We start from the raw sequence: 23,670 nt of genomic DNA, 5'->3' as shown, positions 1-23,670 counted from the left end.
ATTTTCTTTGCTGCTCCATGTTTGGTCGGAGGCACTTTTTTTGGTTAAGTTTATTTATTTATTTTTGACAGAGAGAGAGAGAGAGAGAGAGAGAGAGAGAGAGAGAGAGAGAGAAGGAAGGAGGGAGGGAGGGAGGAGCACGGGGCGGGGGTGGAGAGAGAGAGACAGACAGAATATGAATGAATGAATGAATGAATGAATGAATGAATGAATGAATATCCCAAGCAAGCAGAGCCCGATGTGGGGCCTGCACTCACAAACTGTGAGAGCATGACCGGAACCCAAACCAAGAGTCAGATGCTTAACCAACTGAGCCACCCAGGCACCCCTGGAGGCACTTTCTTAATTGATGTCCTTATATTTTGCTTCGGTATTTATTACATTTCCTGCTTATAAACTTGATGTCATGAAGTGTTTATTTTTATACCAACCATAGATTCTTGGAGAATTATTGATACAGATGCACCGTTAGCTCTTCTCTTCTCTGAGCTGCCTAAGAAAAGCTTCAGGAGAAACTAATTTGCCATGTGTACTTAAGAGATTACTATCTTTAACACTCAGGCCAAAAAAGTAAATCCAAAATAACCAGGAATTCTTATTTATTTTAGTTTTCCCTGTTGTCCTATAAATATACCAGATCTGTGGTTGAGTCTGTTAGACATTTCCCTCTCTCTCCTCCCCACTTCCCGCCAAGAATCTCATGATGTTACCATATGAATCCTTTAAGAACCCAAGGTCAGCTTGGATACCCCAATTTGTACTAATGTCCCAGGGAACACCTGTGAACTTAGTTGCGGAAAATCTCAGTGCTAGCTTTTAGGGTGTTTCATATGTTTCTTGTCCGCTAGCATTTCCTGGGTAGCGTTCTTACATGTCATGTAGATGTAAGGAGAAAAAGAAAAAAAAAAATGTGTCCAAGTAAAACAACATGTTTTGAAAATACCTGTCCACTGGTGTTAGGTTTCAATTCGGAGGCATCATTGGCTTTGGTTTAGAGTCTTATGGTAAGAAAGTTCTGGCAGATCTCATGTTTTAGACTTCATGTACCCATTTTTATCTGGTTCTTTCTTTACCTTGTGACTGAATGAGAGAAATGCCTGGCTGTGTGTGTGTTTTATATTGACTTCTGAGAGGTTCTTGGTCTAAAATATTCTTTTTTTCCCCCTGAGACTTTGTGACTTGTGACCTAGGTTTCCTTTCGTTGACAAACGACCAGCAATGCCACATCCCCCCGAAAGAAATCCACCTATGTGAGCATGTTTTCCAGTTTAATTCTCTGATTTTTTTTTTCAGTCTTCAAATGGACCCGAAGAGCCCTCCGTTATTCAGTTACTGAAAACCCTTTCTTTCTTTTTCTTCTTCTTCTTTTTTTTTTGTTTGGTTTTTAGAATTCTTCAAAGAACTGCTGGAAAATGCAGAGAAATCCCTCAATGACATGTTCGTGAAGACATATGGCCGCTTATACATGCAGAATTCCGAGCTATTTAAAGATCTCTTCGGAGAGCTGAAGCGCTACTATGTGGCGGGAAGCGTCAACCTGGAAGAGATGCTAAGTGACTTCTGGGCTCGCCTTCTGGAGCGGATGTTCCGCCTGGTGAACTCCCAGTACCACTTTACAGACGAGTACCTGGAATGTGTGAGCAAGTACACGGAGCAGCTGAAGCCCTTTGGAGATGTCCCTCGGAAGCTGAAGCTGCAGGTCACCCGTGCGTTTGTAGCAGCCCGTACTTTTGCTCAGGGCTTGGCAGTTGCGAGGGATGTAGTGAGCAAAGTGTCCGTGGTAAGCACTGGCTGCAGCCTGTGTTTTTTTGTGTGTGTTGTTTCATTTTATCTATCTATCTATCTATCTATCTATCTATCTATCTATCTATCTAATGTTTATTTGTTTTGAGAGAGAGAGCGTGGGCAGAGGAGGGGCACAGAGAGAGAGAGAGAGAGAGAGAGAGAGAGAGAGAGAGAGAGAGAATATCCCAAGTAGGCTGCACGCGGTCAGCTCAGCGCCCTGTGTGGGGCTCGATCTCACGAACTTGAGATCATGACCTAAGCCGAAATCGAGAGTCTGATGCTTAACCGGCTGAGCCACCTGGGCGCCCCTGTGTTGTTGCATTGTAAAAGGAAGTTTGGGAGGTAGACAAATACGCGGGCTCGAGAACGGTTTTCTTCTGTTCTGCTCTCTTTTCTCTCTTGTCTTTTTCCCTCGCACACATTGGCCCGATCCGCGTACGCCGTATAGTTAGAAACCAATGCTGTGAGGAACATCATCATTCTTTTCAGTGGTTTCCTTGGTAGCTATTCTTAGAAGCAGATTGTATGTTCACTTTGGAACCTTCATTTTCAAACTGAGTTTAATATCGCCATACTCTTTTTGCCTCCTAGTCTACTTCCCCTCCAGAGGAAGAAGCAGACAGGTTCCATATTTAGTTGCTTTGAGTGACTGGGTTTGGGCCTGCCGGTTGCAGTCTGGAACAGTATTTAACATCCATTACTGCGTGTTTCCTTGTTCTATGTTTTAAGGTGTACTCCATGCTCTTGAGAAGGCAGAGCTTTTTATGACAATCAGTGTGGGCCACCTGCTCTTGACTTGTGGCTTTGTTTATAGGAGTACCAATAGACAGAATGAATATATTACAGTTTCCTCATTTGTAAATTGAAGGAATTGGACTGTGCTCTTTGAAGCCCCTTAAGAAGGTGTCTCAGGGGCCTCCTTGAGGAGAGGACGAGAGACACGGGGACTTCACCTCCTGGCTGCACCGGAGAAGCTTTGCTTTCCCCTTTGCCAAGTCGAGTATTGAGTCAGACTTTGAGAGAGAAATGGTTCTATGGCTCCTTTACTCCCCCTTCCCCCGAAAAAAAAGACGAAACTTGAAGGCCTTTCCACCTCTACCCTTCCATGACTTAATACCAGTGAAGGAACAGAATAACCTGGGGCACATTACCTTCTGGAGGACTGATCTTGGTGCCATTACATTCCGGCCTCCAAAGGAAAAAACTAAATTGTAGTCCATTTGCTAAAAAAAAATTGCAGTCATAAGGTCAGCAGCTTTTACTTAGGCCATTTGGTTGTTTTGGGGGCTGAAGGAGAGGTCAGAATAAAAACTGAACAGCAACACAACTGGAATATCAATCTGATTGTCTACCAGTTCATGTGGAGTTCAAGTGACCATTCAATTTATCATCCAAACCAGGATGCTTATCGTCGAAACCGAGAGGTGCTTATTCACAGCCTACCCAGACCACATGTGCCACTAATTTGAAATAAGCAATAGGATTGTCCCTAGTGGACCGGGATTCATGGTTACCCTAGTTAGAGACGAAACTTGCGTTAACCCAGCAAAGAGAAGATTCTGATGAACTGTGTGCCGTAAAAGATTAGATGCTTATGGGATATTTCGTACTAGGATTGGGTGATACGAGGATTCGTTGATGGGTTGCATTCGTTATTTCAGTTTTGTTTGTTCTCTCTCATCTCCAGGCCATAAATTTGCAGGAAACAATTCTTTCCAGCATGTTTCTGTTCACTCCTTTTTCTCCTGATATTTTCCTTACAAATTGCAACGATTTGTTGACGCATAGGAGGGTGGATGTGTGCACGTGGGGGGATAGTGGTTATAATTAAAGGAATAATCTGATTGCTGAACTTCTGCCAACCCCAGCATCCATTATGAATCCTGCAGGTGCTCGTGTCAGAGTCCCGAAACAAGGCACAGTGACTCCAGATCAAAGTCATTTACATTGTAGCTCACCTCACACACCTGCCCTTCTTCAGCAAGTCCTTGGCTTCACCCTAATCTGGATAGGCAGACAGGCGCTGCTATGTGACTTGAATGAGTGTGTGTGCCTGCTTGTGTATGTGTGTGCATGTGTGCAGACTCGCGCTGAAGAGAAAGACGAGGAGTAGAAAGCCCTTTTTGTAAGCGTCTGAGAAGTGGTTGCTTTTAAATTAACCATCCCCCTTTCGATTCTTGGGTAAAGGGACAGGCCAGCACAAGTCTGGTTAGCCTAACTTTGCTAAGTCGGAGACCCCCTAGAGAACTGAGATTCCAGAACCTCCCACTTGGGGTAGAAGGCTGTAGGTAAAACAAGAAGTGATTTCGAGACCCTTCGTTACCGATGAGAAGGTTGAGGGCCAGAAGCCTTGCCATTGTCCACACCAGCCCACTTCCCAGGGTAGGGACAAGGAAGCAGTTGTGGTTTCCCGGTGTCCCATTCTTCTTGACCTGCTTCTCAGAATTCACGGTGGGAAATCGGCAAGATCGGCTTTTGTATGTAAGATCCAAACGCCCTTAGCCTATGCCGTAAGGAGCATGTGACTCAAAGTAAGAGTCACGATCCGTTTCTGATGTTTCTTTTGGTATGAATTTTTTTTAAGCAAGAGATTTCCTGGGTACCTTAGTACTGTTAAGTTGTTGGAGAACGTTCCTTTCTAAATATAACCCTAAATTTGTTTCAGAGTTAATGTGTATTCTACAGTCACTGTATTCTCGTATCTGCCTAAGAGATATTTGCGTAGTTTTGTGAGAATACAGTGAACACAAGCTGTAGGGCTTGATTTACTTTGAGTAAACATCACTTGCCACTTGTTTAGTTGAAAATACTCTTTCATGTCTGCTTTAAAGTTTGTATTTGCAATTGGAAACTTTTTTTTAAGATCTTTTTTTTAATGTTTGTTTATTTTTGAGAGAGAGAGAGCGCGAGAGAGAGCGACAGAGCACAAGTGGGGGAGGGGCAGAGAAGGAGGGAGACACAGAACCTGAAGCAGGCTCCAGGCTCCGAGCTGTCGGCACAGAGCCCGATGCGGGGCTCGAACCCACGAACCACGACATCATGACCTGAGCCGAAGTCGGATGCTTAACCGACTAAGCCACCCGGGAGCCCCGTAAACTTTTTAAATAATGTTGTGCTTCCCTGCTGAGCTTCTTGTAGACTAAGGACTAACTTAAAAGCAAACCCTTCAGCTACGTTGGGTTATGTTATTTAAATTACACAATAATAAGACACTCGGGCATCAAATCAGTTTCTAAAGGAGTTAAAACACAATATATGTAAAAAAAATCTCTCATCTCTGTAATGTTGTTGCTTAGAAGCCTGCAAGGAATACTTAGGTATTTGAGAAAATATTTATTACACTAATTTCTAGAGTATGACTATGAAATAGAAAATTTTAATATACAGTGGTATAGGGAAGACAGTAAATGATCTATCAAAACCTTATTCCAAATTGAACATGCTGGAAAAAAGCCCCTATATTTGGTTAATAAGATAAGCTTCTTGACCAGTTTGGGGACCCAAGCACTGGTTTTTCATATGGGCTCCCACCACTGCCATTGCTGTCAAAGGGTAGTCTGCAGGTGTAACTCGAGCAACCCAAGAAATAGACATTCCTTCTTTTGGTGTCCGGTAGAATTAATTATTCTTGGGCGTGGAAAAGAAAGGCCTCTCAGAGTGGAGGATATATTTCCTAATTCCGGCCCGCCGCCTTACCCACCCGCTCTACAAAGGTGTCTTTCAGAGTCAAATATGGAAAAGCACTGTGGTCTTGGGGACTAGTTACTGTATACCTAACTCAAATATGTCCCCACTTTCTGTTTGTAAGCGGATGCCCTGTTTCTCCAGCTAACTTTTGCAACACAAGAGTTGTAGTTACACGTTTAGCAATGATTTGATGATCACTGAAACCTTTTAAAGGCCATTAGCACCAGCAGGCTTAACTGACTCCAGGAGAAAGTCACTTCTTAGTTGAAGGACACTTGCCTCGCAGCTCACTCCACCGAGATTTACAGTCCCGACTTCAGAAGAGTCCCCTTAATTAGTAACAAATGGCTCAAGAGTACTCTGGCGTTACACATCTCCGTATTCCTTACTCCGTCGTACTTGTCACGGTTCGTGATGCGTTTCGTATTTACCTGCCATGGCAGCAGTTTTGCCTGGAAGGGGGAAGTCTGTTGTGGCCTTTCAAGAACGCACAAGTGGTTGCACGCACCATGAAAATTAATAGCTCCTATGCCAAAGACAGTTGCGTTCTCATGGTTTTAATTAACACTGACATAATGGGACTATGTCTACACCCCCACCCCAACTACAGGGGCTATAATTAGAAATCAGTGCTTTACATTGTGATGTCTAAATGATTGTCCTGCCTTGAAAACGATTTCCGTTGCTCCCCCTTCAGTTTTCTGTGTCCACAGTGCCCCAGCACATACAGGAGTGCTGCCCAAATTATTCTGCCATTTCCCGAATCACGATAAATGTAAATTTTATAAATCTATACAAAAAGCTTTTTTTTTTTTTTTTTTTAAAAGTTTATCTATTTTGAAAGCGCACATGCATACACACGAGAGAGAGAGCGTGTGCGTGAGGGGGTGAGCACGTTGGGGGGGGGGTAGGGGCAGAGATGGAGGCAGAGAATCCCAAGCAGGCTCTGTGCTATCCGCGCAGAGCCCGACGCAGGGCTCCAGTCCACAAACCGTGAGATCATGACCTGAGTTGAAATCAAGAGTCAAACGCTTAACCACATAAGCCACCCCGGTGCCCCTATACAAAAAGCTTTTAAGAAGCAGGGTGTAGACATTTTTTCAACACTTAATATTTGTTTTCACTCACAACCTTTATAAACAGTAGGATTGCAAAGAGGAAGGTAGGACTTGAGCTAATAGGGAAGGGAGTGGGATGGGAGGAGTGTGAAGGACTGAGGAAACTGAGCGGCATACTCTCAGGACAAAAATAGGGCCCTCTGTAAGCAGGTCAATACAACTGATGCTTCAGTCTTAGCTACAGTGTGTCTATAAATATTCCTGAGTGGGTCCTGGTTAATTCCATGTATTTTGTTACGTCTTTAAAATCCTGTTCTCCGGGCGCCTGGGTGGCTCAGTCGGTTGAGCGTCCGACTTCAGCTCAGGTCACGATCTCGTGGTCCGCGAGTTCGAGCCCCGCGTCGGGCTCTGGGCTGACGGCTCGGAGCCTGGAGCCTGCTTCCGATTCTGTGTCTCCCTGTCTCTCTGCCCCTCCCCCATTCATGCTCTGTCTCTCTCTGTCTCAAAAATAAATAAACGTTAAAAAAAAATTAAAATCCTGTTCTCAAGGAAATGGGAGCCTCTCATCGTCCTTTCTTCATGAGTGTTCAGTGAATTCAAAAACTAGGAAGTTGTTGAATAAACTCGTCACGTCTCACAGCGTGTTTGGGTTCCCTGTCTTTTTTTTTTAACCATAATTTTGGGAAAGATTTTCCCCTTATTTTTATTGGGTGCTTATGTTACCAAGCAACCGATAAAATCTAGATCTTTTTTTGTTTGTTCAGTACTATTGGCTTTGCAGACCCAAAAAAACGTTGCAGCAAATGTATGTCAGGGACTGGAATAAACTAAAAGGAAATGTGTTTTTAACTTCAGTGCAGCTTGTTGACCGCCATCACTGTGTAATGTGGCTTAAGGCTCACTCTGAATTACTGAAACGAAATCCAGGCTGCGTGAAGAGTTCCTCTCCAGCATTTTTCTTTTCGTCAGGCTGCTTGCAGTAGTTTTTAAGGTGGTGCTTGGAAAATGGAGGTTATTTAGTAGAAAGTCTCAATCTATATTAGAAAATCTTTGCAGAGAAGGGGACTTTTCTGCAAAGCCTTTTTATAGCAGAAATGGTGTGCGGATATCAGCGTCAAATGTATATCTTGAGGATGGCAGGAATGAGTATCTTATGAAAGGGAAATGAGGGTTCTTCCTCCCTCCCATTGACTTTTACCATGAAACACAGACTGCCTCCTAACATCCTAAGACACTTTAGCCTTTAGAAAGACCTTGGTCAGTGTTGAAGGATTTTCTAAGACTTGGAAATTGGCTATTAATATATTTTCATGGGTCACTAACTCAGATTTTGATTTGAGTTCATATAGAAGTGTTGAGTCCTGATGATGTCCCCTTTCTACCATGCTGCCCCCCCCCAAAGTAAACAAGTCAAAGCACCTCATTCTTTTTTTTCAAGTTTATTTATTTTTGAGAGAGTGAGAAGGAGCAGGGGTGGGGCAGAGACAGAGGGGCACAGAGGATCCAAAGCGGGCTCTGTGCTGACAGCAGAGAGCCCGACACGGGGCTCGAACTCAAAAACTGTGAGATCATGACCCGAGCTGAAGTCAGACTCTTAACCGACTGAGCCACCCAGGCACCCACACCACCTCATTCTTACATAAATAATGTCAAACCTTTTTCATGTGTGATGCCCCACTTCCTAGTAGAAATTGATCATCGCTGCTACATAGCTACAGTTCTTTCAAAATGTTAGAACTTTGGTAAAAATGTGTATTGTTTTCTGGAGTTGTTGTTGAAGTAGCTCTTTTTTTCTCCATGTGCAGCAGTGTTTGCTTGAGCTGTTGAACTCTTGGTGAGCAGGGGCCGGTGAGTGGCATATATATTTTTTTCTTTGCCCCTATGGCATCTTAAACCATTGTGACGTTATAGCATTGGCTGAATAAGTCCTTGTTGTTTATTAAGTAGTATGTCCTCTCATCCAAGGATCTAGTCAAGTACTGATCCATGTGGATAAACATCCCTCCCCATCCCTGTGTGTGGATACCCTGTGCTGGGTCTGGGGAGCTGTGGAGAAGGCCCAGCCTCACGTGCTGCCCTCACGTTTCCTTCACTGTTCTCCGTTACTCAAAAGAAGCCATTCCCGATACTCAAGGAAGTTGAGAGTACCTATTCTAGAACCAAAAATGCCTGCATGCAAATCTTGGCCGTTTACTGGACGATCATGTGTGAATCCCTTCAACTCTTTGGACCTCGGCTTTCTCATCTGTGAAATGAAATGATAATACTCCTCTCATACGATTATTTTGAGGCGTGAATGAGTTAATAGACACGTAAAGTACTCAGAACAGAACCTGGCATCTAGTAAGTACTCTATAACTGTATCTTACGTACTAATAAAATCCAATAAAAGCTATCAGTAGACAGGTAATTCTGACATAGAGCAGAATATTTTACTCTTCAGCCTTGACATCAGGACCTTCATGATCATGAAACCATAAATGCTAAATAAGCTTTTTTCTCCTGAGCCCATTGATCCATTCTCTTAGTGGTTCAAAGGGGAAAGGGAAGAATGTATAATTTTCCCTTCTCTGTTTCTAAATACCATTTTGAGAAGTAACTCCTCTAAGAGAGGTCTGAGAAAACGTGCCTTTTATCAAAGTAATCATAACCCCTACTCCCACTCCTACCCCAGCCCCTAGGATTCTGAAATTACTGGCATCAGAGTTCAACAGACCCTTCTAAACCAAAGGAAAACCTCAAATGTTGGTCAAGAGTTGTAACCCAAAGGAACCATGGTGTTGAACATTTTTTTTTATTTTTAAACATTTATTCATTTTTGAGAGACAGAGACAGCGGAAGCAGGGGAGGGGCAGAGAGAGAGGGAGACACAAAATCCAAAGCAGGCTCCAGGCTCCTTGCTGTCAGCACAGAGCCCGACGTGGGGCTCAAGCCCACAAACGTGAGATCATGACCTGAGCTGAAGTTGGACACTTAACCGACTGAGCTCCCCAGACCCTTGGTGCTGAACACAGGGATCAAAGGAAGCCCTTGGAGTATAGTTTACCCCTTTTATCACTCTGCATGTGGCCCAATCTACCACTTGGACTTGGGTCTCAACGTAAATGTACTTTACTAAGTACTTACTTTAGTAAGTTATTTGGGGACTCAAGTCATTGATTTTGAGGGTTACAAGGGAGTAGAATGTGAATGAACTTGAATTTCCGTTGAAAATAAATAAAGTCCCAGAATGAAGCTCTTGAGGATTCTAAAAGATAGGTATCCATTTTGTTTCTTTTTTAAAAAAAATTTACATCCAAGTTAGTTAGCATATAGCGCAACAATGATGGAGTATTACTCGGCAATCAAAAAGAATGAAACCTTGCCATTTGCAACTATATGGATGGAACTAGAGGGTATTATGCTAAGCGAAATTAGAGAAAGACAAATATCATATGACTTCACTCATATGAGGTCTTTAAGACACAGAACAGATGAACACAAGGGAAGGGAAGCAAAAATAATATAAAAACAGGGAGGGGGACAAAACATAAGGGACTCTTAAATATGGAGAGCAAACAGGGTTACTGGAGGGGTTATGGGAGGGGGGATGAGCTAAATGGGTGAGGGGCGTTAAGGAATCTACTCCATTTTGTTTCTCCCCTGTGTACTCCAGAGTCCAAAGGGAGAGCTGCTCCTTGGCACTCTGGGTTCACCATCCTGAGCTTGGCTGGGTCGGTGATAGGGGGACCCAAGGCCTGGGGAGTGGTCACATTATTGCTATTACCTCTGGGGGTGGGGATGAGCATTACAGGGGACCCCTGTTTCTTTCCGTTTCCTGACTGTGTTACAACCCTCCTCTATACCGGGGCCTCATTCTCATGCAAGGGTTTTGTTTTCCCAGGGTCTGAATTCCCTTCATGTGAAGTTCCTCACGGTGGTCTGGCTAATGGTTGTGAGACAAAAGATTCCATTCGATTTGCCCCAACATGGCTGTTGTGCGTGTGCTTCCCCATCGCAGTTTTCTTAGAACTTTGCCACCTCTCCTCGGTCCTGGTATTTAGTATTTCCAGAGCATGTTATAGCTCAGTTCCTTGTGATCGTTTTTAGTGGTTAGACCGCCAGTCCTGTGTGGAGCACGAGCCAGTGCTTAGCCAGAGAATGAAATGGAAAAAGTCGGCCAAACCCAGCTTCATAATCTTCCTTTAATAAAACTCTACTGTGTCATTTCCTTCAGTTTCTGTTTTTCAAACTCGAGCCAACATGTCCCCGTGTTAGGGAACTGTACTACAAGATGTACTACATCCCAGATTTGACTTACAGTGGAACTAAGAATACAGCGGACCACGTCCTAAGAGTTTAAAAAAAAAAAAAAAAGAAGGAGAAAAAGGTCTCTCTGGAAAAAACTGTTTCTCGAGTATAACTCTTGGGCTTTTCAATTTTGCTTATTTCCTAAAGGCCCATACCATTTTGGAATGTCTGTGTGCCTTCTAGAGCAAGTTCCATATTCCAACACAGATTCCTACCTGCCTCGCGACCTTATCGCAAATACATTCCAGAGTAATCCCCACCGCTGAGATAAGTGCTCAGTAACTATTTGTTGGCGCTTTAGCTTTCTACATGTTTTTGTACTGAGACATTGTTTCCTCTTTTTTTTTTTTTTTTTGGAGAGAGCTGGCACCAGCAGGGGAGGGGCAGAGAGAGAGAATCTTAAGCAGGCTCGAGGCTCAGTGCGCAGCCCAACTCAGGGCTCGATGCCACGAACTGTGAGGTCACGATGGAGCCACCCAGGCGCCCCAACGTTGTTAACTCTTAAGCATAATATTCAACAAACGCCATAGGCTATTCTGTGATTTCTCGTAGAGATTTACATTCTGACTCTTTACGTCTCTCAAATACAGGCGTTTAGCAGTATCATTAAAGAGGAAAGCAACTGATGCCCCAGCTGAGAGTTTCATGTCTGGTGTGTAATAAGAAGACAGGGAAGCACGATCCGTCTGGGAAATGTTTGATCAGGTGCAGTTCTAGAATCAGATGTACAGGGTGACTGTCAGCAAGTCAGTTAATCTGCTTGGCTTTGGTTTTCTTATCTCTTAAATGTGAGAGCCTGACTATGTGATCTCTAAGGCCCCTTCCAGCTCTGACTTGTGTGACGCCAGGATTGTCCAGCCACCTCCTCTCTCCAGGCCTGTTTGCTCATCCACAAAATGAGGGGGTGGGGAGGACAGGCGTTAACCGCCTGTGACTTTCAGAGGAATGAACTTTTAGTTATCCAGACTGGTTGGGGAGCCAAGATTACGCTGGACGTTAAAACATAATTAAAAGGACTAACATGGGCCTGGTTAAGACTTTGGAAAAGTCCTAATTCTTTATAGGGAATGTTGACTTTAACATAAACGGGTACCACCTTGTTTTTGGATGTTCCCGCCCCGCCCCTTTTAGGCTAGAGGTCTGGTGAAGATAAGAGGGTGTGTGTGTGTATACATCAGGTAGGAGCCCAAAGGTGTTAAGGTTTTCTCCTGCTAGTTCCAGCCCCCCCGCCCCCCGACCTCTGCCCCGGTTCCTGTTCCTAAGGGTACTGTTGATAAGCGGCATCCGAAGTCACGCGGAGGAGGTGAAGTGCGCAGCCAGACTGCCCTGGGTCTGGGCAGTCCCAGACCCTGGGACTGCCCTGGGTCCCAGCATGTGCTCCCTGCGCTGGTGTAAAGTTCACGTGTGCAGACCGAGAAGGATGCACTAATCCTCTCCTAGTGACCCCGAAAAGCCGAGGCTGGGGAGAGAGAGAATGGAAGACGGGAACCTTTGGGCAGCTGCCAGCGAGTGATGCCTAGCCACGCTTTCTAAGCATCGATGAAAACGTATGGCCCGTGGAACCAGCTCTTGCGGGCCTCAGACAGCATCACCGTATAGAAGTAGAAAGAGGAGGGGCTCCCGGGTGGCTCGGTCAGTTGAGCGCCTGACTTTGGCTCACGTCATGATCTCACAGTTTGTGGGTTCGAACCCCACATCCGGTTCTCTGCTGTCAGCGCAAAGCCCACTTCAGATCCTCTGTCTCCCTCTCTCTGCCCCTCCCCCACTCACACACACCCTCTCTCTCTCTCTCTCTCTCTCTCTCTCTCACTCACTCTCACTCTCTCACTCTCTCTCTCTCAGAAATGAATAAACATTTAAAAAAAAAGAAGTTGGGGCGCCTGGGTGGTTGTCGGTTAGGCGTCTGACTTTAGTGGCTCAGGTCATGATCTCACAGTTGGTGAGTTCGAGTTCTGTGTCTCCCTCTCTCTCTGCCTCCCCGTGCCCCACCCCCACACACTCTCAAAAACAAATAAACATTAAAAAATTTTTAAAGAAAATAAATTAAAAACAATAAGTATAAAGCAGACACTAAGTGGACGGCCAGCCCAGTCTGACCTGGGTACGGTTTTTCATCCTTGCTACTTCCCTTCGTCATGAACTTTAGTCGCCTCCTGTGTCGTGCCACATGGAATCTCCGTGTCTGCCTGGTCTTCATGTGCCTTCAGGCCCTGGCCACACGCACCCTCCTTCCTTGGCATTCAGTCCTAGTCCCCGCACCTGCTCAGCCTCACCCGCTCGGTACGCCCTCTTACAGCCCGTGTTCATTTCCCTCTCCCCGGCTTGGACGGTCTCCCTTCATTTGGCCAGTTAAATCCAACCCTTTCTTCAAAATGTAACTGAAGCCTCCTCTCTTCCATCAGGTTTCCCCCTGAACACTGTGTTGTACTGCTCCCGGGCCTCGGAAGGCCTCCGCCTCACCCCACGTTTACATTTACTCAGATTCACGTCTGTAGAGTATTTGTTGTTTTTTCCCTTCTGCATAGCTACTGGCACAGAATGGAGTACAGACTGGGTACCCTTCTAAACCTTGATTGGGTAGGGGCGCCTGGGTGGCGCAGTCGGTTAAGCGTCCGACTTCAGCCAGGTCACGATCTCGCGGTCCATGAGTTCGAGCCCCGCGTCGGGCTCTGGGCTGATGGCTCGGAGCCTGGAGCCTGTTTCCGATTCTGTGTCTCCCTCTCTCTCTGCCCCTCCCCCGTTCAGCTCTGTCTCTCTCTGTCCCAAAAATAAAAAAAAATAAAAAACGTTGAAAAAAAAAAAAAATTTAAACCTTGATTGGGGGATTAAGGTTCAAAGGACAGTCTTGTGGTCTGTGTGTTTGAGAAGAAGATACGCTTGGGTCCCAGTCTGGCAAGGCAGAGGCCACCCCAGGCCAGGCATGGCGGGCAGGAGGAGGTCACCTCTGCTGTGTCTCGTGGCCGATCCCGGAGATTTACTTGTAAGAGGACTTTGAAACAATTGAGCCATGGAAAATGAGAGTGAGTGAGTGTGTGCAAGGCAGAGAAGGACTGGGAGGGAGGAAGAATGGGAGTCTACAGGGTGGGAAATCCATGCACCTTGATGATTTAAGGTTAAGCCCTGTTCCTCCCTCCCTCCACCCTTGTTCCCAGCCTCCCTCCTTCCTTTTATCTAATCTTCCTCTAGAAGAAGCAGGCCAGGCCCGCTCAGCATGGTCTGTCACAACTCATTCTCAGGTTGAATTTGTGGCCCAACCTTCAGGGTCAGCTTGATGGACTTGGAATTTCTGTGTTATCTTGGCCCCACCATTGTCTTTCTCTTCTCCCAAACCAGGTGAACCCCACTGCCCAGTGTACCCACGCCTTGTTGAGGATGGTCTACTGCTCCCACTGCCAGGGGCTCGTGACCGTGAAGCCATGTTACAACTACTGCTCAAACATTATGAGAGGCTGTTTGGCCCACCAAGGGGATCTTGATTTTGAGTGGAACAATTTCATAGGTGAGTAAGAGAGGGAAGTATTTGTGTCATTGGAGGTAGCTCAACGCCAGCCATAAGGAATGTTGTAATTGTCATCTGTGAAAGTTCTGTTCAGTATTTATTGTCTGCCAGGGTTCTGACTGTACTCAGAGTTCATACCGTTCTACAAGTTCATTTACTTGTAGAAGACGTTAGACACGGTGAGTAGCAAGTTTTAATAATGAGAATGGGATTTTTTGACATTTTCCTCCTAAAGGTCAGTTTTCGTTAAACACGATAGGTTTGTGTCCATGTAGATGCTGGAGTACAGCCATCACTGAGTGAGTTTTTTGTTTTTCCTTTTATGCTTATTTATTTATGTTGAGAGACAGAGAGAGACAGAGAATTGAGTGGGAAAGGGGGAGAGAGAGAATCCCAAGCGGGCTCCGTGCCGTCAGCATAGAGCCCAACTCGAGGCTTGATCTCACGACCCATGAGCTCATGTCCTGAGCCGAAATCCACCCCCTGAGCCACCCAGGCACCCCACTGGCTGAGCTTTTGAATCATTACACCTGTCACACTGTGACCAAATCTTCTGCATACTGGACGGATACCCCTTGGGTATTTGAAGTGCAATCCAGTTGTAAGAATTTAGGAGTTCTGTTTCTATAGAGGATTTGATAGAAGTAGACCGCTCTGGTGGGGACGGAGGGGCTCTTGATCTAGTCATTTTAGAGGTAAACACTCTCAACGTGCACCTGAAGCCCGGCATCCAGACCGCCATGTAAGCGAAGGACCCAATTTCCGAGAGGGTTAATCGACATCTGTGGGGAAGGACAAGTGAAGGCTAATTTAAATGTCCAGTCATCGACTCCCTTGACGTGCTTTTCATGCATAGCTTAGTCCTAAAACATCAGTATGGACGTTCCTGTGATAGTGGCACCGAATACACATACTAACAGCTCACAAAAGCAAACTTCGCTTCTTCCCCCAGCCCCCAGTCACATATTTGTAATTGCAGAACTTAAGTGCATACAATTTGCTGGCACTTTTGGGGGGGGGATTGGAGTGGGAGAGAATGCTTTCTAGTCTGCATGAGAGCTAATTACCATATTAAGTCTGTTTGAAAATGCATCAATAAATTGGCTCCAGCAGATTCTTGAGCACACTGACACAGGGGAAAAAAAAAAGACGTGAATATTAAGCACTTCAGCACAATTGTAGCCTAAATAGCTCAAAGCTAGAAGACCTGAGGAAAAAAAATCTACATGCAGAAAAGCCGAATCCCATGAAAGGGAAGGCCTAAGACCAGCGAAGGCAACACGCGGACAAATGGCGCATCATGCCCAGAATGAAGCCAGGGGGGAGATCGTTGTTTTCGACTGTTTCCCATGGCAAGGAAAGCTCGTGGCATTTCCAGATCTAAAGTTGATGCTTTTGCTCTCTCTCTCTCTTTTTTTAATCCCACCCTCACCCCCACACCCGAATGCCACATTTGCAGTTCAATTTTGCTAACTTCATTTTTGTAATGTTGGTTAGCCTTTTTACTTTATAACACCTCACGTACTAGTTCTCGGGGCAAAGGAGTAGAATTCGCCATACGGTACCAACGACGTACGGTGACGGTCACCCAGTTTTGCCAACTTGTGTCCGGATCCGTTAGGAGTAAGGTGCAGAGGGGGGCGTGTCCCTTGCACTAATTCCTTTGTTCGAACACGTCTGGCAGAAACTGTAACTCGTGGCATTAAAACACAAATTCCCCCGTTTTTAACAAAATATTTTTCCAAGGGCCCACAATAAATCAAAACCGTGCTCTGGCTTGGCTTAATTAATGTTTTCAACCAGGTACTGTGAGGCTGAGGTGCTGCTGTTATTCTTGTTGAGAGTCTTAAAAATTACATCTGTTCCCTTTCAAGAAACCAAATTAAACCCAAGTGGAAATCGATAGGATTTCTGAATCAATTTTCCTCAGTTATTTGGAATGATCCTTTTTTGGAGGGATGAGGTGTATAATGGTATCTAAACCTAATTTTTAATGGGTATTTTATTCTTTCTGTCTAAAAGGCCGGGAATAATAGACATTGTTCATCCCCTGTGCTTTTTGTATGAATTTTCACCAGGGTTTAATTTGCTCTGTGGTTGTGGAATTCACTCCCAATTTACATGCCTCAGCTATAAGTTCTTTTTTTTCCTTTCTTTGCAAAGAATTTTGCTTTCCCCTTTAAACGGCTGCAGTTAATGAATGGTCAAGGGCTTCCCCCCACCCCCACTTCTTTAAATCAGATCTTGGGGTTAAGTCGGGGAAACTGCCTTTTGTTCTCCCAGTCAGTCATGAGGCCGAAGGTGTGGGTTTCTGATCATTGGCGGCACAGTGTGAAAGGAATCGCTTTGCCTAGCGCGAAGGGGACACTTTGTTGATGGGGCGGGGCCGACCCAGTGCCAAATAACCTGAGCACTGAAGTCCCGCAGTTGGTCTAGACCCTTGGAGACACATCTGCCTTCTGGCCGCCACGTCCTCCTTTTCCTTCTGAGTTGCATCTACAGTGTGGTCAGCCTTTATCCAATGGATCCAAGCAGTTTGAAGCGCCCTGGACTTGGTTTTGGAAGAGGTTGGTTCAAGAGGTCGGCCAAATACTACCCCCCACCGCCGCCCCCCTGCGCCCCCCCCCCCCCCACCGAAACAAAGCCAGTTTCTGGAAAAGCATAAGTGATGCTTGGTTGCGCCTCGTTTTCCATCACCTACTGTAGCTGCGTTAACAGTCATCTGACTCCTAGCCAGCCTTATTCATGTCACACGTTGCTGCCAGCATGAATTTTGTATTGGGGTCTTAGGGTTGCTGGCAGGAGGCAGGAACCAGTCAGACACCCCGCAAATAAGAGGCCGGCAGCCTAGACCAGCCGGAAGAAAAAACACCAAACCAACCATCTTTGGATGTCTCTTGGGGCTTCGACATCAGGGCTCCTACGGAAGAGCCTCACTGACGGCCGACCGTGACTCCCCCGGGGGTGGGAGGCAGCTCGCGCATTCTTCAGCCGCGCAGCGCCCAGCGCCATGGCACCGGCCCCAACAAAGGCCCGGCTTCCCTCCATTCCCAGAGTTTACAAAGACGCCAAACAGCCAGAAGAATCGGGTTTATGTTTCCTTTCAGTCTTTCACAAACACATTAGCGATCTGGCCTTTCCTCGCCACTAGGGGAATAAGTAGTTTCAAAACGCGCTGGTTGTTTTTTCTTGTTTAAAGCTCTGCATTTTGGATGTTTATTATCTGTCTATTCATAATATTTTTATTTGGAGCAAGCGACTTCTTCGGCGAAGAATGTGCTTTCTGTACGTGCCAGCCCTGATGCTTTGACAATGATGAACACATTTAAGTTGTGCTCCACTTGTTTACAAAAGTCTCCTTTTGCTAGCACATCAAAAGCATTTTTCCTCCTCTAGGACAATGGTATATTCATGCCGGCAGCCTTTGCTTAGAGGTTGGAAGCGTCACTTTATTGGCGCTTAGCACAATGCAACCTGAAACTTCATTTGTTATTACTTAAAAAAAAAAAAAAAAAGCGCATTTCACGGAAATCTGTTTGTGGTTTGTGACATCGCCATTGCAGTTGAGAGCAATGATCCCCGTGCCTTAAAATGGTGTGTTGTATTTGTCCTAGGTTCAAGGTGAAAGGTTGATGACCAAATTTGGTGTCATTGATATGCTGATGCTAAAACTCCTTTGCACTGGAAAGTTTAGGTAGGAGATCCACGTGGTGGCCTGCGGCCTTCTTTGAAAAGGGCACATAATAATCTTCTGGAAACTAGCCCTCCTTTCTAGGAGCTGTCCTTGGCCTACCTGAAGGCTGTGGATAACAGGGGCCTACCTACCCTTCTGCCGTGCTTTCGGCACTAGAGTGGAAAGGGGAGAGAACAAGTTGAAAAGTCCAGTGCTTGTCAGGAGTGTCCTTTTCCCATTCGGACATCCAATTTGCCTGACATTTCTTGGTGAAAATTAGAGGACACGGAAAACACCAAGCCTCATAATCCCAACGAGCGCATACGGCAGACAAACAAGTACAGCGTATTTTAAGAGAGTCCGTGTGTGCCGAAGCCTTCTAGACTCCTCCAGAGTGTGAAAGTAACTCGCAGACTGATCCGTGAAGACTCACGCTGTGAGCACGTGGCTTTCTGTGTACTGTGGCCTTGTGTTGTCTTTTCACCAGAACAAAAAGGAGGTACATCTTTTTGCGTTACTACTCGAGGCCCTTGCGTTTGAAATGGGAAGTTTATCTTAACACAAAATTGCATTTTTCAAAATGTCATTATTTGAAAAGTCATTAGAATTCCTAGGAACACTGTCATTTGTACTTTGCAGGTGTGCACTCAGGGATCTGAAAGGGTTTCATTTCAAAAATGAAAGCAAGAAAGGGATATGCCAGGATTTTAACAGATTAGCGTTTTTGAGTCGGACAGCCTTACAGTGATAGCCACTGACACACGAAGGAATGAATAATCAGTATAATAGAACATTCCTGATTGGGTTTCCTTGCTGTGGAATAGAGCATTCACCTGGCCACTTCACACTTTAGAGAGCTAGCAATGCATAGTGACTAAAAGCAGTTCGGTGTAATAGAAAAAGCTGTAAAGGGCGCCTGGGCGGCTCAGTCTGTTGAGCGACTGACTTCGGCTCAGGTCATGATCTTGCAGTTTGTGAATTCCGGCCCCACGTTGGGCTCACTGGCGTCAGCCTGTCAGCACAGAGCCCGCTTCAGATCCTCTGTCCCCCTCTCTGCCCCTCCCCTGCTCATGCTGTCTCTCAAAAAAATAAATAAAACGTTTTTAAAAAAGAAACAAAAACATGAATTATGATGCATGCCTCCTCCCACCACCCCCCCCCCCCGAAACGAGAGACAATAAAATAACCACACTGATGACCCAAGGCCAGACTGACGATTTACTGTTTATGCTGTATTGTTCTTCCCCAAACGTCATGTTAGACGCGATGCTGATGGTGGCGGAGAGGCTCGAGGGCCCTTTCAACATCGAATCGGTCATGGACCCCATCGATGTGAAGATTTCCGATGCTATTATGAATATGCAAGAGAACAGTGTGCAAGTGTCCCAGAAGGTAATGAAGGCAGGACACTGGAAAGGACGGGCAGAGCCCCTCCCCTGCTCCAGCTTGGGACACGACTCCCCTAATGTGACTCGTGCTTGCCTCAATGCAGGTTTTCCAGGGATGTGGACCTCCCAAGCCCCTCCCGGCCGGCCGGATTTCCCGTTCCATCTCTGAAGGTGCCTTCAGCGCTCGCTTCAGACCATATCACCCTGAGGAACGCCCAACCACAGCAGCCGGCACTAGTTTGGACCGCCTGGTGAGCAGTTTGGCAGGAACGGCCGCGTTTAATGGCAAAGAACTGAAAACATTTGCTCCGAATGCATTTTTAGTGGGAAGGCTTTCAAGTGCGGGTCTTTCAGGTGAAACTTCTCAAGCAACTTGCATGCGGATGTCAATAAATCTGCCTCTGATTTTCTAGCTCATAAAGTCAGTACGTAGTTAGGAAACGTGATGCATGTACTGTGCGCCCATCGCTGTGCATGTTATAGGGACGCGGTAAGACTCATCCTCGTTCTCAGCCCCAGCAAAGAGGGAGAAGCCGACATCCCAGGCTTAAGTGACAAAGAGGGTGTGTAGTAAGCGCTGGGACGGTCGGAAAGTACGAGCACGTGGCAGCAGGCTGTGCATACAGTAGGAGGAGGGAGCGTGATGACAGGCACTCACTTTCACAGAGGGGTTGCTCTAGATGCTTGAGCCAGAGTGTAAAAGCCTGGTGGGAAGACAGGGTGTCTTCTCATTGTATCTACAGGGCACGGAGGCTGGCAGGCGGCAGATCGTAGTTGTAATAAAGAGGCAGAGTGGGCAGCGGATCCGGGCAACTCGTTCAGAGCTTGCATTTCGACTCTTAGTTCATGGGCGTGATTTTGCTCTTTTCTGTGTACATTTGATCTGCATTTCTCTCTTGTGACTCAAGTTGAAAATGAATTACATAGCACTCTGGAGCTACTTTAGAAATGATCAGAAGACACACGTTTAGGTGGCCGTGAGTTTTTTACAGAGCACTTGCTTCCCCCCCCCCCCCCCCCCCCACCTCATTAGGTTACCGATGTCAAGGAGAAGCTGAAAGAGGCCAAAAAGTTCTGGTCCTCTCTGCCCAGCACCGTTTGCAATGACGAGAGGATGGCCGCTGGGAATGGCAACGAGGATGGCTGCTGGAACGGGAGAGGCAAGAGCAGGTCAGCCCCGGGAGCGCTCCAGAGGGGGCCGTGTCTGTAGTCAGTTGAAGGAGGCATCCTGGAGCATCTCACAGTAGGTAGCAGTGACGTGGAAGGCTTCTGGACGTTCTGAGGAATGGGCTTTACCCCGTAGGCATTGGGAAGGCACCCGGCTACTTACAAAGAGTACTGGGCCCGAAGTTTGTGACGGCAGTTCCAACCCTGCGTGAGGGCTGCAGCCAGGGCTCAGGCCGTTCCAGTAGTTTCGTCTTTATGGTACTCGGTCCCTGTGGGTCTTTGCCCACCAGCTTCGCCTCCTAAAGCACCAGTTCTCCAAAGGTCTCGTGCTCTTCTCGGGTGACGTCTTGCGTCCCTCCCCCTAGACACTTAGCAACTTTGCTCCGTAGCCTCCATATCGGCACTTGACTCTGAGCCACCAACCTCCATTGCTTTCCAAAAGGTTCCCATCAAATTGGAGAAACAAGATGCCTGCCCGGGAAAAGGAGAAATCCAAGCTCTTTAGAAGCGGAAGAACTTCCGGGGCATCGCCCTCCGTGGAAATAACTAGACTCCAAGCAGGATTCTCTGGTGATCTTTGGCGACCTTCTGTTTTACTGATCATCTTCACAGGGTCGTTTCTCATTTCAGATACCTGTTCGCAGTGACGGGGAACGGGTTAGCCAACCAGGGCAATAACCCAGAGGTCCAGGTCGACACCAGCAAAACGGACATGTTGATCCTTCGTCAGATCATGGCCCTTCGGGTCATGACCAGCAAAATGAAGAACGCGTACAACGGGAATGACGTGGACTTCTTTGATATCAGTAAGCGTCTGTCGCGGTTTGAGATTTACACCTCGTCCTTGGGCACCTTGTGACGAGAACAAACAGAATGAAACCTCTGTTCCGTTTTTTTTAACCACTAGGCGATGAGAGCAGTGGAGAGGGAAGCGGCAGTGGTTGTGAGTATCAGCAGTGCCCTTCGGAGTTGGAGTACAACGCGACTGACCACTCGGGGAAGAGCGCCAGTGATAAAACCGGCGGCACCGGCACCCGCGTTGGGGCGCAGCCCTACCTCCTCGCTGTCTCCTGCATCTTGTTCCTGGTTATGCAGAGAGAGTGGAGATAATTCTTGATTGTCGAGAAAAAGTTTCCGTCAAAAAGTTAAGGAGGCAACCGGTTATCACTTTTATACCATCCTAGTGACTTTGCTTTTTAAATGAATGGACAACGATGTACAGTTTTTACTATGTGGCCACTGGTTTCAAAAAGGCTGACTTTGTGTTTTCATTCAGTTTTGCGGGGAAAAGGGACTTGGATGTCAAGTCACTTCCTGCTCCCCTGGAATCCTGTTAAACGTGGCTAACAGTGTAGGTACAGAACTGTAGTTAGTTGTGCATTTGTGACTTTATCACTCTTGTTTGTTTGTTGTTTTTTTTTTTTCTTTTTGTTTGTGGGTTTTTTTTTGTTTTCCTTCAATTATGATCTCACCTTGTTTCTTACAAGAAAACCAGGGTCCTTTCTTGGCATGTAACATGTACGTATTTCTGAAATATTACATAGCTGTACATGTTATCTTATTAAAAGGAAAAGCCCAACAAGCAGTGAAATTTCCATTTATCCCTGTTGTTTTAGTTGCCTTCTCTGGAGACGAGTGGATGTGATTTTGTTTTTTACTAAGTTAGGGCAGATCGCGAAGGCCGTACAGGGGGCTTCTGAAACACTCGTTCGCTGTGTTCGAGTATCAGTACAAGAAGAAGGCTATGCCTCGTTTATGGCCAGGGACGGGAAGAGACTGCAGACTGTCCCCATCTTGGTTGAATTGAGTTACACAAACTAAGATCACAGATCGGTCCTTTCCTTAAACCCGTTTATACTTAAAGTGTAGCCCATTTAGAAGAAGATTTCTTTTGAATACACTCTCCCTGGAAATATAGAAGGCATTCAGGATGTCCCAGTTACCACATGTTCACACTTAGCTCGGGGGTGGGTTTTTGTCTTTTTGTGTTTTATCCAGGCGAGTTTAGCAAGCCGCTGTATGCTGGTCTTCACGTCCACGCCGACCTGCTTTGAATTGGTACCCCGATGGCCGAAATAAGTGACCGATAAGCTCATTTGGTCCCCCCTGTTATGGTGTACCGGATCTCAAACCCAGCCATATAGTGGAGGGAGCTGTCTGGGGGCTAGTCAGAACCAGGGTACAGCCTGGGCTCACGGGATAGCTGTCAACATTCAAAAAGTCTGTGTCTGTGCATTTGCATTTGGTTTTGGATTCCAGTTTGTGTAAAAAAGATTTCTAAGGTGTCCTGCTTGAGTCTTCTTGCCCAGGCCTCTCTGATGAAAAAGACAAAGGACTGGCAGTGGTTCACAGCGCTGTGCCACCCTAACGGCCAAGACGTCCACCGGGGGCGGGGGGAGGGGTGATCCGAGTGTCCGGAATCTTTTCATGTGATGTTGTTTTTGGAGGGGGATGGGAGAGAGGAGATAGATCTGAGAAGACGGTATCTTAGCGGTGACCCTTAGGAACCCGTTGCTTGTATCCTCACAAACGACAGCTCATAAAACTATGAGAATGTAACAAATCACTTTAAGGAGGAGTTCCCGAAAGTCTTCAGAAAGAAAATTCTGCACGTCTCTTCCTGCTCTAGACAGCCATTAAGATCCCAACCGATTCCACAAAAGCTAAAACCCACAGAGAGGTGGTTTGTGTTCTTGTTCAATCTTCAGTTGTAAGAGTAATTCTCTATTTTTATATTGAAACATAATTACTTGATAGCTCAGGGTCTACATTTCATTCAACTTTTTACACCAAATTCTGCAGAATGGTCAAATGGAATATTGGGGGCTGTTGTAAACAGAGGCTTAATTTTATTAGAAGTAGCCAGTTATTTATTAAAGCATGATGTTAATAAAATAGGCATATTCTGGCTGGTGTGTATAAGTGTTTTTTTTTTTTAAACAAATCACAGAAGACAAAATTGAAAAGGTGCTCCATTTATGTATGAGGAAAATGGATTGTAAATAGCTCAGCCGCCTTGTGAGAACTTGGAAAGTGTGCTGATACTTAGTAACTACCTCAGTTGTGAGGAATTTCCTTTTTAGCTTAGACTGCTATTACTTTTACTTGGTAGAAATGAATCTG

At 45.9% G+C, this 23,670-nt stretch overlaps 1 protein-coding gene across 1 annotated transcript in view; it reads left to right on the top strand.

The window, feature by feature from the left end:
* The window catches only part of GPC4 (glypican 4), a 110,500-nt gene extending 87,045 nt beyond the window's left edge, over positions 1-23,455 (top strand). Inside the window, exons 3-9 of the mRNA XM_058712318.1 lie at positions 1,389-1,780; positions 14,154-14,319; positions 19,254-19,384; positions 19,485-19,631; positions 20,414-20,550; positions 21,178-21,353; positions 21,455-23,455. Coding sequence (XP_058568301.1) covers positions 1,389-1,780; positions 14,154-14,319; positions 19,254-19,384; positions 19,485-19,631; positions 20,414-20,550; positions 21,178-21,353; positions 21,455-21,657 — 1,352 coding nt within the window. The 3' untranslated portion in view covers positions 21,658-23,455. The remainder of the gene's footprint in view (positions 1-1,388; positions 1,781-14,153; positions 14,320-19,253; positions 19,385-19,484; positions 19,632-20,413; positions 20,551-21,177; positions 21,354-21,454) is intronic.
* The last annotated feature ends 215 nt before the right edge of the window (positions 23,456-23,670 follow it).

This window comes from Neofelis nebulosa, chromosome X (assembly GCF_028018385.1).
Source record: "Neofelis nebulosa isolate mNeoNeb1 chromosome X, mNeoNeb1.pri, whole genome shotgun sequence".
NCBI lineage: Eukaryota > Metazoa > Chordata > Mammalia > Carnivora > Felidae > Neofelis > Neofelis nebulosa.
The sequence above is the reverse complement of the archived record's forward strand: the minus strand, read 5'-3'. Positions and strand labels throughout refer to the sequence as shown.